Here is a 17,911-nt window from a genome sequence, read left to right on the forward strand (position 1 = left end):
GGCCCCCAGCGCCCGCCCCGCCGCCCGGCTGCCTCCGCCCGGCCCGGCCCGGCGTGGTGCCGCTGGGAAGGCGGAGCCACTCCGCGGGGCTGGCCCGCAGCCTGGGGAGCCCGGGGCCCCCGGGGCCCCCGGGCGACGTGGGGGCATCGCCCTGTGCAGCACCGCTCGGCCCCGGCTGCCAGGCGTGTCCCCCCGGTGGCCCACGGGGACACCCCGCCGCGGGACACAGTTCCCAGCCGGGTGCCCTCGCGGGGACAGGGGTGCCGCCAGCCCCGGAGCCTCCAGGCTGGACACGGCACTCGTGCGCCATGCACCGGGCCGGGCTGCTGGCAGAGCACCCGGGAGCCCGGCGCGGAGCACGGCAGGCAGCTGCCTCTGCAAAGCCTCTTCGGCTTCCCCACAGAGCGCTGCCGCCTCGCAGACACTGCCGGGGCTCCCCTTCCCCGCTGCTGCCTTATGGGAATCTCGCTGCCTTGGCGGCTTCAGCTTTGGCAGCAGCTGACGAGTGGGTCTACACTGTCCATCTGGTGCAGTCTCAGCTTTGCCGCTACCAGCCTTCTTGGCTGCTTAGATGCATTGTAAGATCATGCCAGAGCATCAAGACGGAGAGAAAGAAATAGCTCCTCAGCAGAAATCCACGACAGAGAGGGCCAGTTTGTGCATCACAGAGGATCTGGCATACCAAATACAGTAGGTCCCGCACTGGATTTCCTGACAGGCTAAAAAAAGCCTCCATGCCCCGAGGGATACCATCCCTCAGCAACACGTTGTTAAAGCCCGGAGTCTCTAAGTCCCCCTGAGCAGTTACCACTGTTTGGCACTTGTTTGTGCATTTAGCTACACTTCTCCATAGCAACCACACAGCTCTCAGCTTGACTTGCCACCACCCAGGAGCGGGTGTGCGGAACACGCTCTCACAGTCGTGTTGGTACGTGCACAGGCTGGGTGCTGATTCCCGTCTGTTCTCCCGAGGGGGGACCCACACTGCTGCCATGGCACCATGCCGTGGGCAGGGAGCCTGAAGCTGCACAGGGAACTAGGTGCTGTATTCCCCGTAGATACGGGTGTTAGTTTACTGGTGCTGAAGAATGGACACCAAACCCTGCCAAAGGGCTCTAGATGTCCTCTGACCCAAAATTTCTGTTGTTCTTGCCTGCCAGAGAAGGTTTTGAGTGTTTTTCATCATCATAATCCCTTCTGCAGTTTTTCAGGTCATTGCCACGACCAACTCTCTGCTGACATCCCCATCAAAGCTGCCTCACTCTTCTTTGAGTTTACTTGTGTTTTCCCTTTTCTGACTCCTCCACGCCAAATACAGAAAGCAGAAGGCTTTGCATGCAGAATTCTATCCACCCTCCTGGTTCTCCCAAGATCCTCACAGATTTGCTTATAAGAATTTTGGTTCATTTCACTGGGCCTGGCTTCACTTTGTTTGAATGTTTCTCCAGTGTCTGCATACATTTCTGGTCCTCTCATCTCAGATGGGGTAATAGAGAATGGAAGAAAGTTTGGAGGCAGGCAGTAAGGATGCTCAGAGATATGGGAACAGACTGTGCAGTGAAAAACTGCAGGCTGGGACTCTTCAGCTTGGAAGCAGAGACATTGGGGAAGAGGCCTACAAACTCATGAGCGGCCCAGAGAAGATGGGGAGGATTGACTGTTTGCTGTGTCTTCTGACAGAAAACTGTCAACTATTTTTGCCTCGACTGAAACCTCAAAAGCATAAGAAATCCCTGTACTGTAGATGTTACACCCAAAGGTTGTGTCCTTTTTAGCCCACGCGTGTTGCAACACTGGGGGCGAAGTTCACGGCAAGCCTTTGAGAGGCGTGCTTAAAAGTCCTGCCTCAGAAACATTTTGTAACCATGTTTTCACGTGGAGAGCTCAGCCACGGCCAAGTGGAGCAGCACCAAATTGTTCAACACAAAAATATTCAGAACTGGGAGGAGAATGAGCTGGACAAATCCCAGCCCAGAGAGAGAGATCTCCAGGGGATTCTATCTTGCAGGAACCCTCTTGTAGGGGAAAATGCTTGTGACTGAGATTTTAATTTTTCTGCTGCACTGCCAACCTCACAGCAGCCTGTGAAGATGAGTGATGTGGCCTTCTGGGCCGGTTGTCCTGCTCTCGGGAAGGAATCTCCCTCCTCTGACTCTGTCCTGGAAAATAAGTGGAATTGAGACGGTCCCACATTTTCTAGGACCACAAGAGGGCAACATGAGAGCACCCTGCAGCCAGCAAGCTCAGCGAGACGACCGGTGACACTGCTGGGATGCAGGTGGCACGGGCAGCTCTGTGCGGGCTCAGCCTCACCCTGTCCAGGGACCACCCAGCCGAATTAGCCAGCTGAAGACTGCTCCCTGGGAGCTCTTTTCTTGCTCTGAGCTTCATACACATCCTCAGAGGTCAGCGGTCAGCTCAGCCAGCAGGGTGCTGTAGCTGGGGGCAGCAGTATCTTCCTGCACATGGGCTGGACACTTGGTGCCAGCAGACCCTTCTAAGTGCTGCACGGGGCCAGGCCGTGGGATGCGGGGTGCCCTCCCTTGTTCTGCCTGCATGTCCACCGTGAAATCCCTTGGGTGAATGTGAGATCACACGTGGTTTCAAACAGGAGGCTCCAGCATCTCTGCTGGGCTTGGCCACTGGAAGAGGTGTCAAACCACACAGAAGTTTGAGCATCTCAGCCTCGCCATCCTTTTTCATTGCCTTCTGCCATAGAAATAAAAAAAAACAACAACCAAAACCCAAACCAAACCAAAAAAACAACCCAAAACCCCCAAAAAAGGAAAAGAAAAAAGAAGAAAGAAATTCAGCTTTGGTTGTGACTGCTGAACTGGCCAGTGTCTCCAGCCCACACTGGCCTCTGCAGTCCAAAATCACTCACAGCCTTGGTTAAATGCATTACCATTCTGGGCACTTTTTTGCAACAGCCTGTATAATTAACCTGCAAGGGACAGCTTCCTCTGCTTTGACAAGAAAAGGCATGACAGAGAAAGAGCTTCTGTTAGCAGGCACAGCTACAAGAGTGTGTGTGTGCTGCTAATGCTGAAAATGCCACCAGCATCTTGCAGCAGAGACAGAGGAGGTGACAGTGAGGGGTGAAGCACACAATGTTGCTTCTGCAGTAGGGTGATACAGGCTCCTCACAAGAAATGATGTTTGTGAAAGAGAAGGAGTAAAGGACTGTTTGGGGGACACTTTTTGGATAAGCTTGATACCCAATGGCTGTATGGGCTGTATGGTGTATATTTGGATTACCAGCCAAGGAAAAACAAAATTGCTGGGGCATATAGGTGGCACTGTTTACCACTCTGGAGTTATTTATTTTCAATGAAGAATGCTAGAAAGGTTTTGCCTGCTTAAGATATTTTTACCATGGAAATAACCAGCTTTGTTTCTATTTTGCTTCCACTCCAAACCTGCCCATGCAGCCTAAGCAGCATTTTAAACCTCAGCCCCACCTCACTAGTACCCCACCTCACTAGTACCCCACCTCACTAGTACCCCACCTCACTAGTACCCCACCTCACTAGTACCCCACCTCACTGAACTATGGATCCTGTCTCTCCTAACCCAATTACAACTTGTATGGCTGATGCTGCACCTGCACAGCACACTGCTGGCATCAAGCATCCACATTTCCCTATTGCATATTGATGGGACCAAGATTCTGGGTATTTGTCTCAAAGGAACATCAAATAACCTGGCTTGGACCTACTCTTCACCACTTGCCAGACCTCACCTAGTTGCTTCTGTGCTCAGAATAGTTTGGGTTGGATAGAGCAGACCCCTCAGCAAACCATCTGGTTTGGGTCTGAAGACATAAGGAGACAGGATAATCCTTGGCTTTTGCCAGCATGTATAATTTCAGCCTGTCTGATTACAAATAATCCAAACCAGTCACTAGAAAGTCCCACCTGCACATCCAGATTAGATGACCTTGAACTATCACCTCCTAATGTTGCCAACCAGCAATAACTGGTTGCAGCATGTGGTTCAAACCGTGTTCAGAGCTGCTCACATCACTGCTTGCTATAAAACTGACCTCCCCCTAACTTTGGGGTCTGCAGGCCGCAAGTGTCCTTACCTGAGGCAGAAGCATGGCACTTGCACCCAGGGGACAAATGTTCACGTGCCATTTGTGAGTGCAGCATGCACCATGGCTTGGATTCATTATCCCTGCTATGCACTAGTGGCATCTCACATGGGCTGTAGCAACAGCCTAGGAGTAAAGGGAGCAGAGCTCTCTGAGATGGAGCAAGTGCAGGAGAAGAACTCAGCACACACAGACACACTGCCCAGGGAACTGTAGCACAGGCACATTTTGTTGTGAATGACTTCACAATTTGCTCAGGGATTAAATACTTCCTTGTTTAATAACCTAATAATTTGGGCTAGTTTCATGCTGGACAGTTGGAAAGTTCACTGGCCAGAGTCATCAGCCAGGCCTCCTGTAAACGACTTCCCCAGCTCTCAGCCAAGTGAGCTGTCCTCATCTTTGGGTCCCTCGGCGGGTGGCTCTTGGCACAACCTTCTTCTGAAGGGCTTTGTTCATACGTGTGCCTGAGGCTTTACGCTCTGCAGGCTTCCTCACCACTTCTTGTTTGAGCTGGAAATGCACCTGGAGAAAGAATAAAGATAACTGCCTGTAACATCTTGCCTGTGTTCTGCCTGCTCAGGGGTCTGCAGGACCTGCCTCTGCTGCTTGCCTTTGAAGCTGACTCTGGGGCCAAGTCAAACCATAATGGGTCTCAGCCAAAGTTAAGGGAACTCAGTTCATAACGCAGCTCTAAACATTTTCCTCCTGTGGAAAATGTACTAAAGATGAACTGCATTTGTTACGCAGAGAGTTGCTCCTGTGGCAATGCGATGTCCTAGGATGGTTTGGAAGAGGATCTGTGAAAGGCAAGGGACTGGGGTATGTTCTTTCTTCTCCTTTTCTCACCAGAGAGTAGTGACACAGTGTTGCTTTGCGTCTCTGTGACTATTTAATACACAGGATGGTTTAGGACAGACAGTTCTTGTTCAACTGCATCTTGTTAGCTGAATCCTGTTTAATCAGTGTTACGGAAACCCATGCTTCTAGCAGATCTAGGCAAAAAAATTCCAGGAAAGAAACCTCCATTCACTACAGCCATGCATGCAAGTACAAGAGGGAGAAGGGGACAGAGAGCATGCAAAACACAGAATCAGAGAAATGGGGAAGCCATACAGAAAGGTCAAACCCCAATGGGGCTGTATGGGCTTCTTGGGGGAGGGATGGGGTGAACTGTGGGTATGGGAGGTGCTGCAGAAATGGGAACAGGAGGGTTGCTGTGAGAGGAGATATGCAAAAATCAGACCATCAGGGAACAAATCAGTTTTCTACAGGAACACAGTAAAAAGAAAATCTGTTTTAAAAAGGAAACCCAAAGAGCTGGGTGCTTAACCTAGCAAAACAAAGGACTGGGCTTGACAGCTCCCTATAAATACACCAGAGAATAAATACCAGGGAAGAAGAGGAGCTATTTAAAGCACAACATTGGCATAAGAGCAAATAGGAATAAACTGACCATAAATAAATTTAGTACGAAAATTAGAAGGTTTCTAATCCTGAGAAGAGGGCAGCTCTGGAAGAACTTCAGAGGCTGGGCAGAGTGAAGCAATGGAGGGTGGGAGAACAACCACAGTGTATTTACAGCAGAGCCTGACCAGTGTACATACAGCAACACAAATGATGTGCCAGGATGCTGCAGATGGGGGGATCCTGCTGGTCTTTAGAGGAGGCTGCATCTGTGGTTCTACCATGTTCACAAGGCAACAGCAGGAGGAGGGATCACCACCCACTGTTTTTACAACCAATTTCTACCTGTCCAGCCAACTCTCAGAGAGGCACTGTAGGGGACACACCAGTGTCAAGAGCACTCCATTTCCTGAAGGTGTTTGGCTGCTCTTTGTTGGCACCCAGTTCCCATCTGTCTTTGGTGCTCTCAGCAAAAAGAAAGGCAGACTTCAGCCTCTTGCTGTGAGTTTGATAACATGTTTGGGCCCAGGCAGAATGCAGATGATAGCAGAGTGCTGAAACCACAAAGCTAAGGGGATAACTAAATCTCAAGGAACAGATGCTGTCTCCACATCATCTCATCCCAGAGAGTGAAGAGGATGGAGGGAGAGATAAAGAGCAGCAGTCCCAGCCAGCCAGGAGCTCTCCCCAAGGCCAAGAGGCAGAAGGACACAGGAGCTGGCATGGCAGCCCAGTGCAACTGTAAGGCCTCAGTAAGGAATTGAAAGGTACACAGCATTGTCTTCACTCTGTTTCCTGCTGTGAACTGCGTGGAGCCTTGCCTGCCAAAACAGATAACCTATAGCCACTAGCAATGCCCTACATCCCATCTCCCTTTTCTGCTGCTCACTAGACATCCCCCACTGCATTGCTTTCTCCCTGGGGTGAAGATATTTTGAGAAACCCTTGTGACTATGCAGCCTGACTCACCAATGAAGGTGCAGCTGGGCCCACAGTTGTTGTCACTGTCAGGGGCTGGTACCCCTCTGCAGAGGCTGTGACAGTGTACGTGCCAGGCAGCAGCAGCCGGAAATAATCCCCCATATCACCTGGAACACAAGGTAGGAAGAGAGGCACTCAGGATACTCAGGGAGCAAAGCAAAACACATTCCAGTAATTCTTGCTGAGTTACTTCCTCTAGGATGTGTAGCCTTCAAAACCCAGAATTTTTTTTCCCAAATCTGCTGGCTACTGCAAGGCTGGATTCATATTGGTACACTGCAAGTGATGTCTCATTAGTGCCATGGAGGAGAGCTCAGTCTGCAAGTAAAAGCCAAATGAAAGGGAACTGTACAGCAGCCTTGGCTGTGCCTGTGTAGGGAGGCTGCAAAGCTGAGCACTCGCCAGTCAGACAATAGCAGACCTAAGGACAATCACAGCTCCAGTCTGATTCCTTATGCATAGCACAATCTAATTCCTCCCATACACCATTTTTCCTCATTTGGGTTAGCAGGGTATTAGCTGCTCATTAGCTTAGCTGCTCCCTAATTCTCTGCGTAAGAAAGACCCAGGAGCACTTTACAGATCATGCACTGGTGTGCTTAGAGACAGGAGATGGCCAGCAGTGATGTAAGCACCACATTATGGATCACTTTGGAAATCTGAGTATAAACCCATCTATGGATGGGTATTGCAAATTGCTTCAGGATGGATCTCGGAGTGCAGCTTCACCAGGAAGGTGGTAGAGCCCTGGCACAGGACAGCAGTTAGGCTGTGAAATATCCATCCTTAGGGTCAGTGAGAATTGGCTGGAGGGAGCAGGGGCTGACCAGAGTCAATGCTGGGGACAATCTTGCTTCAAGCAGGAGGCTGGACAGGAGACTCCACAGGGCCCTTGGCAGCCAGCTCTTCTGTGATTCTGTGATTTCTTCCACAGACCCCTTTCCTATCCAGGTTGGCATAATAAGTACCAAATATTAGTGTTACCGAGTCACAGACTGTGGCTAGCACAGGTTTTTCCCATGAGAAATTTTCTTGTGTTTTATAAATAAAGATAAAGTTTGGATGTTGTTGGAACAGTGTCCCAGAACTTGGGCAGTGCAGGCCTGGCCAATCAGGCCTGGAGGAAGGCTTCTGACTGACCAATCTGGGTGACTTTTGAGAACTCTATATATGTGATGAAATCAAAACAATAAAGGTCATTCCTTCTTGCCACTGAGAACTGGTGCATTCATTACTCTGCTAGCTGCTCAACAGCGACAACAGACCTAAAGCCAGGAGGAGTTTTGATGATTTCACAGTCTGACCTCTGATGAGCTGTAATACCAGCTATTTTCTGCAGGCAGCCTGGAATGTTCAGTCTGCTTGGAGGAGGGTGTTCATGAAAAGGAAGTTAAAATTGGCCAGCAAAGGAGAAACAATCACAATTTGGATAAACTAAAATGGTACTTCATTCTCAGTCTAAACTTGTCTGGCTTGAACTTTCAGTCTTTCATTTTATTCTTTGTTTTTTCACCTTGTTCTTTGCTATCTTCTGTTTCAGCTCTTTGTAGACACTTATATGCTTGAGTAGATTATCCCTTCAATTGTCTCTCTCAGATAAAATAGGAACTGAGTTTCTGAAGTCCTTTACAATGTGGTTTGCATTCTCACCTCTGTCTTCCCTAGGCTTTCCTAAGCCCTCCCTGGTAAAGCATAAGAATAAAGCATCTTTCTCCCAGCTAGTGTCTTTGGGAAGCAAACCATGCTGGCCTTGCATATTATAGCCTCGCCTGCTAACCTCCACCCACATAATCCAGACATGCAAGCGGATTGACAACCCACCAGAGGTGATGTCATGGCTGATTCCCTGGACAGAAATCACTGCTCCTGCAATGCCGTTGTTGTTCTCATCTGACACCATCCCTTTGATGCCCTGGTGAACCTGAAAGGAGGGAAGCAGACTGATGGGTCAAGGCCCCTCCTTTCCTCAAGAGGGTATTGCTGAGTGGGGCAGAGCTTTGGGGGCAGCCCTATGTATCCTTGGTGATGCTGGTTATCCCCAGCAGAGCCAGTCTAGGACACAACAGCTTCCCCAAAGGCCACCAACAAGAGCACCCCATGAGCTCCATAACCAACTCCCTTCCACCCCTAGTGCCTACTGGTCCCTTACCACCAGGGCCCGTGGGGACCTGCAGGAGAAGGCTGTAGGTCTCAGGACTGCCCCTTTACCTCTTCAATGAAAGCAACAAGGGCCTCCCTGTTGGCCATCCACTGCCGCTCCAGGTCCTCCTCGGGGGGAAACTTATTGCAGCTCAGCTCCAGGGTGATTTCAAAGCAGTTGGTGTAGAGGTAATTGAAGTCTTGCATGCCTGGAAGAGAAGAATAGCTAATGGCAGGGCATTCCTATGTTACGTTCCTATGTTCCTATGTTCCTATATTACCACTGGTGCAGCCTCCTCCTTCCATGGCTGTGCGACTACAGCCTTCTCCACCCATGCAGCCCTCCTGTTGTGGCTGCCCAACTCTGTCTTTCAGCTGGACCATTCACCAACCTTCCTCCAGAAGCCCGGGGAGGCTGGGTACCTCAGGGGCCTTTATATCTCTTTGCAGCTCCTCTTCAATCTTTTTTCTAGTCTTATGTGTTGATTTTTCAGTTTCCTCATTGTGCCTCTTTTTAATAAGATTTTTCAGAAACCAGCAGCTGCCTTCCCTTTGGTCACAGTTTTGGGTTTTGATGGAATTACACTGTAGCATTTTCAAATACACTAACAGATCAATGCTTCCTTCATCCAGCAGCACACAGCAGGTCTCTGCAGAGTGTGGCTATAATCTGTGGCTCTTTTCCCAAGACACTTCAAGTGCTTCCAAGCCATTTCCTGGTCTGAGATACAAACACCAGAACGTTGTCTAGTAAAGGGCACAGTCCTATTGCCACAGCCCTTCCCCAGCCCATCCTGTCCTAAGGTTTCTCGTCTATTCCCTCACCTCTCTTTGCTGTGGGTGGTGCTCACCTGCCCAGCCCTTACCTTTGCTGAGTGAGTACCAGGATGCTCCATTCGTGATGCCATCAGCAAAGTAGTCCCCGCAGTTCCAGCCCCGGTGCATCCAGCTGTGGGCGTATGAGTAAGTCTTGGCCAGCTAGAGGGAGAGCAGCCAGTGGTCACTGCTCCAGCCCTGCATGGCTGGAGAACCTGCTTGGCTCTGGGCAAAACGCTCCCTCCTTCGCTGAGAAGCATGGGAGGGAAGTCAGACAGAAAATGATTCCTGAATTTTACTGCCACAAAATACAACACAAGGGGTTCAGGATCTCTAAAAGGTGGAGACAGATGAAGGTGGAGGAGGAAGAGCAGTAATCTGGCAAGATGGAAGCTTGCTGATGGCACAGGTGGCTTCTGCCCTGCTCATGCAGAGAAGAGGGGGAGCAGAGGGCACTGGAGTGTCCCCTGCAGGGACACGTGGCCCCACACCACAAATGGCACTGACAGGGGAAAAGATATGTGGAGAAAACTAACCAGTATCTGTCCTGATGCAAATACCATAATATCAGGGGAATTTGGATTAGGACAGAGTTTGGGCAACTTCTGGTTCTAGCAACCACTTGTTCATTGCCCTTATTAAGATTATTGTTTATTTTTAGACATGAAGGCAGGGCTAAAACTGCGCTGCCACATCCAAAGCCAGTTCTTTGCGCAAGACACAGTTTAAGAGAGACAGGCATTTGCATTTTCTAATGCAAACTATACCCTCGTATTATTGTTCAGATTCCAGTGTAATCTCATTCTGTCAGTAGGAAAACAGTTACTTCTCTGCATTTCTGAGTCCTGAGGCCATGTGGGTATCATTAGCCTACGCCCCAGACTGCAGTCTCTTTACATCTGGGTCTGAGCACAGCCGTGATCCCAGGAGGTTCTCACAAAAATAATTCGGCATCACAAGCCCCTGCAGATTCTGCTTCCAAAGAAGGCTGAACTCCAGCTCAGACTTATTTTTCTCATTAACTGTTCTGATGCAGACTTACTTTTTTCTTGTGTTGGGTATTTACTAATGGAAGCAGTGACTGAAGGAATTGTTTTCTAGGATAATAAAGAAGAACCACAAGCTTCAGCTAGCACTAACAGGATCGACAGCCTGGACTGATGCATTCCCTGATGTCTGCTTATGCTCCTGAAGCTCTTGCTGTTGTACTTCATGTTCTTCACCATCTACAAGCCCCTGCTGGGAACCCACCTCCCTTATCCTGGCCTCAGCAGACCCTCAGCCACCTCTCTAGGAAAAAGCCCTATGCACACTAAGATGGTGTGGCAAAGCTGGGGGTAGCTTTCAGCTTTGGAAGAGCAGATTGTTATTGAGGATACCAGTGGAATTTGGTTTATGGGGAACCCAAGTACAGCATGGACAAGGAGTCCATGAGGGGACTTCTGAGAGTTAGGACTGGCCTGTCCTTGTGGTGGGACTGGCTCACAGGGTGGGACTGGCCTGACCTGGCTCCTGAGCCAGTGGCTGGCAGAAAGGCTGTAGTCTGCTAATGGTTATTTCCAACACGTTTCTTGGCTCAGCTCCTGCATGATGCAGTGGCCAGAGACTCCCATCCAGCTCTCACTCTGCAGCCTGCCAGGGAATGTCCTTACCCGACGTGGCTGTGCTCACCTTCTGAAACAACTTATCATCAGGGGTAGGAGTGTTGACTGTGCGCCGGTGGCTCCTGAACCGCTGATCCTGAGACTTGTCATAGGGGTAATTCGCCACCACTGCTCCACCGTGCAGATTGGCTGAGAGCACAAAGTTGTAGCTGCTGATCCACTGGATCACAGCCAACGTCTCTGGCTCTACCTGTGAGGAGAAGAGAGAAGGAGACAGGGAGAAGAGCTCAGTCACCTCTGTGCCAGCTGCTGCTCCGTGCCAGCCTGTGGTGTGATCAGTCATGTCAGACCCTGTCCTGCAATGTGTCTGCTGCAGCTCTTCCAGCTTCCTTTGTCCTCCACCCCCTGCCCTGATACACAAAGCAGGCTCCCCCTGAGCATATCCCGCTACAGCTCCCCCAGAACAACCCCAAAACCTGGGGCACAGGTGTTAGCCAGTATGTGCCACCTCCTCTGCCCTGTGCATTGCAACTTGCTCCCCAAGCTGGCTGTGCTGTCAGCCTCTCCTGACAGAGGTGCAAGCTGTGATATGGGACCATGCTTGCATAATTTCTCTGCATGCAGAAGGCTCAGAGAAGGAGACAAGCACTGTGTAAGCCAAAGGACAGTGTATTTGCTTGCATGCTGAGACATTCTAAGAGGATGTGTGGCCCTCTCGGCATTCCAGACAGGTACCTGGCTTTTCCAGTTGTCAGGCAGTGGGATGTGGTGATTTGGCCCGCTGATTTCCCTGCTGTAGTACATGAGTGTGTTGAGGTCAGGGAAGTTGCGGTTCAAGTCCACTCCATTGGCATTGTTCCTCCCTGTTAAGTACCCGTTGCTGTCTGGGCCCTGTGGGGCAAAGGTGCATCAGAGGGGTGAGTACAGGGTGGATGCAGTCAGGTTGGGTGTCAGAGAGGCAGAGACTGGCCACTGTAACAGCACTTCAGTGCCTTTGAGTCACAGCATGTGTTATTGCTGGCATGACAATAAAGAGTATTGGTACTGACAGGGAAAATCAGTAACAATATCTTCACTTTCCAGAGTGACAGATTAAGCCACAAGACAAATAAACAATTTGCTTTAGCTGAAAGAGCCACAAATATCTCCCTGAAGTCTAGCAGCATGAAGAAATGAGTGATTTTTTTGTGGAGGACTAGGGGGCTTATTTCCCGCCCCCATCTCCCACGTCCCTGCCTGCTTACGACAGTGGCATTCAATTGCCACTTTCCCAGTCTAGGGCAGGGGATTTGCAGTGACCCTCCTGTGACAAATAACTTCTAAGGAGAGTAAGACAGGTGTAGGCAGTCTCCTCCATCAGCTGCCAAGGTCACCTGTGGCAGGACACACAGCGTGAGCCCTTGGCAGGCAGGTGAGAAGCAGCGACACCAGTTCAGCGGGACAAATTTGACAGGGTATGAAGAGAAAGGATTTGCCCTCCTCCCAGCTGTGGTGAAGAGGATCCCAAAGGGATTTGAAGGGCTTTCTGCCCCTACCCGTCTGGAGGAGGCGATCACTGCCTGGTACCTGCTTGGCAGCCACTTCGTACCCGTCGGGGTTCATGGAGGGCATGATGTGGATGCGCGTGTCGTGGATGAGGCGTGTGATCCGCTCGTTGCCCCGGCGGTACTCCTCACACAGGAACTCAGAGAGCTGCAGCAGCAGCTCACGGCCCAGCACCTCATTCCCATGCATGTTCCCAACATACTTGAACTCTGGCTCCACTGGAGAGAGCAAGAGAGAGATGCCATCAGCCAGGGCTGGGACAGGTGGGAAGAGCAAATTCCTACCACAGGGAGCCCCAGGAAAGCCCAAGGGACACCCAATAAATGGTATAAAATGACCGTTTCCCTTGGAAAATGCAAACCTCAGTGAGGGAACATGGCACAGTTCTGATATGGGCTCCTCTCCATTTTGGCACAGCACCATGGGAGAAGCTCAGACTCTCTGCCAGATTGTTTTGGGCCTTTGGAGCACACAAGAGGAGTATTTGCAGGTGGTTTGGTCTTGGGTTGGTGAAAGGCAGCACAAAAGGACCAGGGAGCACTGGCAGGATTGCCCTGGGCTGCCAGGACCTCACAGCTCTGTGGTGGGTGGCAGTGAAAGGCACAGACTGTTTCTCCCACCTCTGTTCTTCCACATTTGCTCTCAGTGCCTCTCACCAGCATGGCACATTCCTGGCTCTGCACTTCTCCTTCCCCTTTGCCTCCAAAGTCAAGGTTAAGGCTCTCCTCACCCTCAAGAGACACAAGCCTGAAGAAACCCTCAGCAGATGAGCTGAATATGGATCAAACTGTCCCTCAGGCAGCTCCAGTATGACCAAAAAGGTCTCTTGCCAGTGACTTTTCTAAAATAAGGTCTGAAAAGACAGACTTGGAGACCACAGCCAGGCAGTGCCTAGAAAAGGACTTGCTGCTTTGCTGAAGGAGAGGCAGGACATGTGAGGGACAGGTTGCGCTTTCCCAGAGGGCCTTTTAAAGCAGTTACTTGTGGAAAAGTAAAATGTCACATTGCAGGCTGGAGCCAGCATTGGTAGAACAAAAGACAACAGGAGAATTCAGTTAAAACGGGAACCTGACTGTCACATGCAAGAGTCAGGAAAAAAAAAAGGGTGTTTTTACAAACGTTGGCTTGTCAGTTCTTGAGATTCTCATTGCACTGTGAGCTTTCTTGCCACCAGCAGGAATCAGGCTTGCAGTGACAGCATGCAGCCCTGCTGCCAAGCATGATGTCCATCACAATCCCTGGGGTAAAAGACATCACATCCCCACATTGTGAACCACTGCTTGAAAAGCCCTGTGCCTTTGTTGCATTAAAAAAAAAATCTAATTTTAGCTAAAGATTTTACTTTTCCATGTCTTTTGATTGCTGCGTCTCAGTGCAAGACACCAGGGGTGAGCAACATATTTTGATTGTGTTAGATTTCAGGGACATAAGAACTGATTTAGTTAGATAATACAGTTATTAAAAATACAGAAGAATCCTGCATATGTGCAGCCTTTAAGAAAAAAGGTTTCAGCAGGGATTCTCTGCTTTGTTCGAGTCCGCAGCAGGATTTGTCAGCCTTTTTCAGTATGCAAACCCCTAAACTTCATGTTCATGGACACACAAGCTCTAATTACTGCATGTAAGCCCATTGACTCTGAATTTGCCTTTCAGAGTTACTTTTTATGTCCTTCAAGGAAACCCACAGTTTCCCAAATTCCTTGTGCTACAAGCTGAAACTGCCAGCCTGAGAGTGGCCCATGCTACAAGCAGGGCCACAGATCAATGCTGCCTGCCCGGGGCAGGGGAGATCTGAGTCATCTACAGCCTTCCCAGCTGCTTTCATGTGATTTTGCAAGTCTAAAATCCAGTGGTGCACTGCCAGTGCCCTTTGCTCACTCCTTGCTTTGAATCAGCCCTTGATGCACTGTGGAGGTGCCCCAGATGCCCTCAGTGCCATGCAGGTTTCTCTGTGCCAAACAGGGCTGTCACAGAGGTAGCCAGGGCGGGAAGCCTCCCATTCCACCTCCTGGCCCCGCTGAAAATAATACTCTGGGCCACAGGAGTGGAACAGTGCAGCTGCCAGGCATGGGGTGCTGTTCCACTGAGGGGAGCACAGGCACAGGTTCTGCTCACCCTTGCAGCCCTGCTGGCAGTTTTCCTTGTGAGTAGGCTGCCTGCACTTGTCAGCCCCTGCTTTTAACCACATCAGGAGGATTTGAAAAGGCAAAAGATCCTGCAGAAGGTAGAGAGAGCTCTGTCCTTGTCTGCAGCTCAGGGACACAAGGCAGGGATGTGAGGGAGCCCCATGTGCAGCCCCCCAGCCTGGAGAGCCAGCTGGTCTCCTCAGCTCCCCCTGGGGCACCAGGCTGCCAGCAAGGTCTGGCTCGGCAGCATCTCCAAGCTGCACAGGCAGCAGCTCAAGGGGCAAATGCTGCCAAAGTTCCACAGGGCCACGTGGCAGCAGGTGGAGATCCCTGACACCAGCCTGTCACTGGGGCTGCACAGCTCACGGGGCTGGGAGAGCTCTGGGGAGCTCAGCGCCCTCTCTGCCGGGATCAATCTACTTGCTGTTCCCCTGGCTTTGCCGTCTGGAGGAGGAAGGACCCAACTCTTTCCCTCTTGCCACTACCCAGCAGCACAGGGCAGAGGGTGGGTGCTGCCTCTGCTTGCCTGAACAACACGGTTTTGGGAAGGGGAGTGCGACAGCGCAGGTGGGGTGCTGGGATGGACTCGCCTGGGCTCTCGCATTAGCATGAGCTGAAAACTCAGAGCTCCGTCCAAAGTACGCGCCTGGGCCACGCTGCAGCTCACGCAAGCACGGTGCATGGCAAGGTGCATGGCATGGTGCATGAGTGCGGGCCGGGCGTGCGCGACCCTGGGCTGGCTCCGGGGTCCCTGCCGGAGTCCGCGCTGCCTGGCACCTGGGTATTGCCAGGAGTGCTGCCTGGGAAAGGAGACAACCCCACCCGGTGCCCCAACAGTGCCGCGTAGCAGGGAGTGCGACAACGAAGCTCGTCGTGTCCGAGCCGCTGTCCCCATCCCCCCGTACTCACGGGGCTCGTGGATGCCCGGGTAGTCGCTGAACTCCAGCACGTAGAGGTGCCGGCCCTCGACGCTGCGGCCGATGCTGTAGATGCGGGTGACGTAGGGGCATTGGCTCTGCACGCGGAACAAGGCCTGCACCAGCTCCTCGTAGCGATGGTGGAGGAAGCTGAGGGCGGCCGCCCCCTCGAGCAGGAGCAGGGCTCCCACCAGGGGCCGCAGCCACCGCGCCATCCTCCCGCGGCGCTGGGCGCCCGGACCAGCTCGCAGCCCCGGCTCCCTCCCAGCCGGGAGCTTAAAGTGCAAACTCCAACCAGCTCTTTCCAGCTGCCGAGTGCCAGCCCCCTGCACCTGCGGGCGGGGGGCGGCGGGGGGCGGCGGGAGCGGGGCGGCCGGGGCCCCGCGGCGCAGGAATGCTCCCCCCGCCCGCCCGCCCGCCGGCGAGCCCGCTCTCCGCCGGCGGAGAAGTTTCTCCCCGCTCCAGCTCACTTATTAACCGGACAGCAAACAGGCCCCCGCAGCCACTGGCTGTCACCGCAGAAGAAGCGCAGGGCTGGAAAACTGGCTGCGGAGGGCGTCGGGGCTGCCAAGCGCACGGGGAGCGGCGGGCGGGGGAGAGGAGAGCAGAGCAGAGCAGAGCAGAGGGGCCCGGCGGGCGGGGGGATGCCCGTCACCGAGCCCTCTCGTGGGGCAAGAGCCGAGGGGGATGGGGATGGCGCCGGGGCAGCCTCGCTGCCCGCACGGCTCCCGCAGCCCTGCCCGGCCCCTGCCAGCCCAGCGCGGGCAGCTCCCACCGCTCCTCCCCGGCGCCCGGTCCCGGCTCCGCGCCGCGCCTCCTCGCCTGCCCCATCTCCTGGGGACGCAGAAGAGACACCGCCGCGGACTCCGCGGGTCAGTCGGCCCCTCTGCCCGGCCCTGCTCACCCGGCCATGCCGTTGCTCCCGGGATAAACAGAGGCAGGGATCACATCGCCCTTCCCGCAGCCCCCTGAGCAAACTGCCGAGCTGGGACGGTGCAGGGAGAGGACAGAGCAACGCGGGATGTGGTGCGGGAGGTGTCTGCAGAGCATGTACCATCACGGAGAGCTCCACTCGGAAGTCTGCTCCGGGAGTGGGCATGAGAAAGAGCTCCACCAGGCACTGGGCAGCAAGAGATTGCTTAACTGCGTACAGACAAATGAAAATGTCCTGCTGTCTGCTCACAAAGGGCTGCAAACTGTTTCTGTATATAGGGGAAGCTGGTTCCTCTCCACCGCTCTGCCACCCTTATCCCAGTGGTCAGCAGACACCTCAGGGTCCCTGCACTCTGCCTGCAGATGGCACATCTACTGGAGGCAGCCTTGCTTTGCAGACTTGCCCCACGAGGCTAAAACTACAGCAGCCTAGCTCTAGCAGAAGTATTTACTAGGACAGCCCTGACACAGAGTCCAAACATGAGCACAAACAGCTGAAAAATTTACCATCATGGCTGGCCAGACCAAAAGAAAGGCTCTCTTTGGTAACATGGGCATGCTATTCTGTCTGCCCAAGCCATGCTAGAAGGGAACCTCTCTGGCCATCAGTAATGGGCTGCCCAGGATACTCAGTGCCATGCCAAACATTTTTTCCCCCTTCAACCTTGAGGTGAATCTGTGCAGCATTGCTCTAATTTCTGTGTCAGGGGTTGCTTTGCCCAGAAAAGCATTCTCTGTTAGTGCTGCCTGGCACCAGTGCTTTCCCATGTGTTCTCCACATCTGCTTGGGCTGCTGACTGTCTCTCTACCTCAGTTTTCCAGGAAGAGAAGTGGTAAAACCAGGGAGTCCCTGTTTACAGCCTCTAACTGCTGTTTATAGCCTCTGATGCAAACAGTACAGGCTGGTGGGCAAAGCACGTGGCTTGCCTGCTCATGGCTTGGCTTACATAGACTTTCCCATATCCAAATTTCTTCTGGCCCAGCCCCACCAGAGTGGTCCCTTCTCTCCTTGTCTCTCGGCCTTCTTCATCTTCTGCCCCATCTGCACAGCTCCCTCTTCCCACTGTTTTTGAAAAAATATCCTTTTGAAGACATGACGAGAAAACCAAAAACATTATACATATATAAAGATAGAAGTAACCATATTAATACCTTCTAGTTAAGCTTCATCCCAGCACATCTGTGTTTGTCAGCCATTCTGAAAGCAGCACATGTTCAGGAGCTGGAATGGCATTGCACCCTCCTGTAGCCAGGTAACAAGAATCAGTGCTGGAGGTGATAAATTCTCCCAGCACATGCAAGAAACCAAGACAAAGTAGCTGAAGCTGTGGCATGGTGATCATGGGT

The 17,911-nt window shown here is 52.2% G+C and overlaps 1 protein-coding gene across 1 annotated transcript; it reads right to left on the reverse strand.

The window, feature by feature from the left end:
• Nucleotides 1-4,357: 4,357 nt before the first annotated feature.
• Nucleotides 4,358-16,112, reverse strand: CPN1 (carboxypeptidase N subunit 1). Its single transcript, XM_085065130.1, has 9 exons — nucleotides 15,624-16,112; nucleotides 12,610-12,806; nucleotides 11,779-11,934; nucleotides 11,111-11,293; nucleotides 9,490-9,601; nucleotides 8,693-8,832; nucleotides 8,306-8,405; nucleotides 6,473-6,591; nucleotides 4,358-4,621 (listed from the first exon to the last, which is right to left on the reverse strand). The coding sequence occupies exons 1-9, from the start codon at nucleotides 15,844-15,846 to the stop codon at nucleotides 4,493-4,495; spliced, it is 1,359 nt and encodes a 452-aa protein (XP_084921256.1). The 5' UTR covers nucleotides 15,847-16,112; the 3' UTR covers nucleotides 4,358-4,492.
• Nucleotides 16,113-17,911: the final 1,799 nt, after the last annotated feature.

The sequence above is a fragment of the Lichenostomus cassidix genome, chromosome 6, assembly GCF_008360975.1.
Source record: "Lichenostomus cassidix isolate B80296 chromosome 6, HeHo_3.0, whole genome shotgun sequence".
In the NCBI taxonomy this organism is placed as follows: Eukaryota; Metazoa; Chordata; class Aves; order Passeriformes; family Meliphagidae; genus Lichenostomus; species Lichenostomus cassidix.

Excerpts from the sequence above, each read along its gene's own strand:
- CPN1 (XM_085065130.1), bottom strand. The coding sequence starts at position 15,846 with ATGGCGCGGTGGCTGCGGCCCCTGGTGGGAGCCCTGCTCCTGCTCGAG. Across the intron at positions 11,294-11,778 it reads CTGACAACTGGAAAAGCCAG|GTAGAGCCAGAGACGTTGGC; the intron begins GTACCTGTCTGG and ends TTCTCCTCACAG. Across the intron at positions 4,622-6,472 it reads GCCCAGCTGCACCTTCATTG|GTGCATTTCCAGCTCAAACA; the intron begins GTGAGTCAGGCT and ends TTCTTTCTCCAG.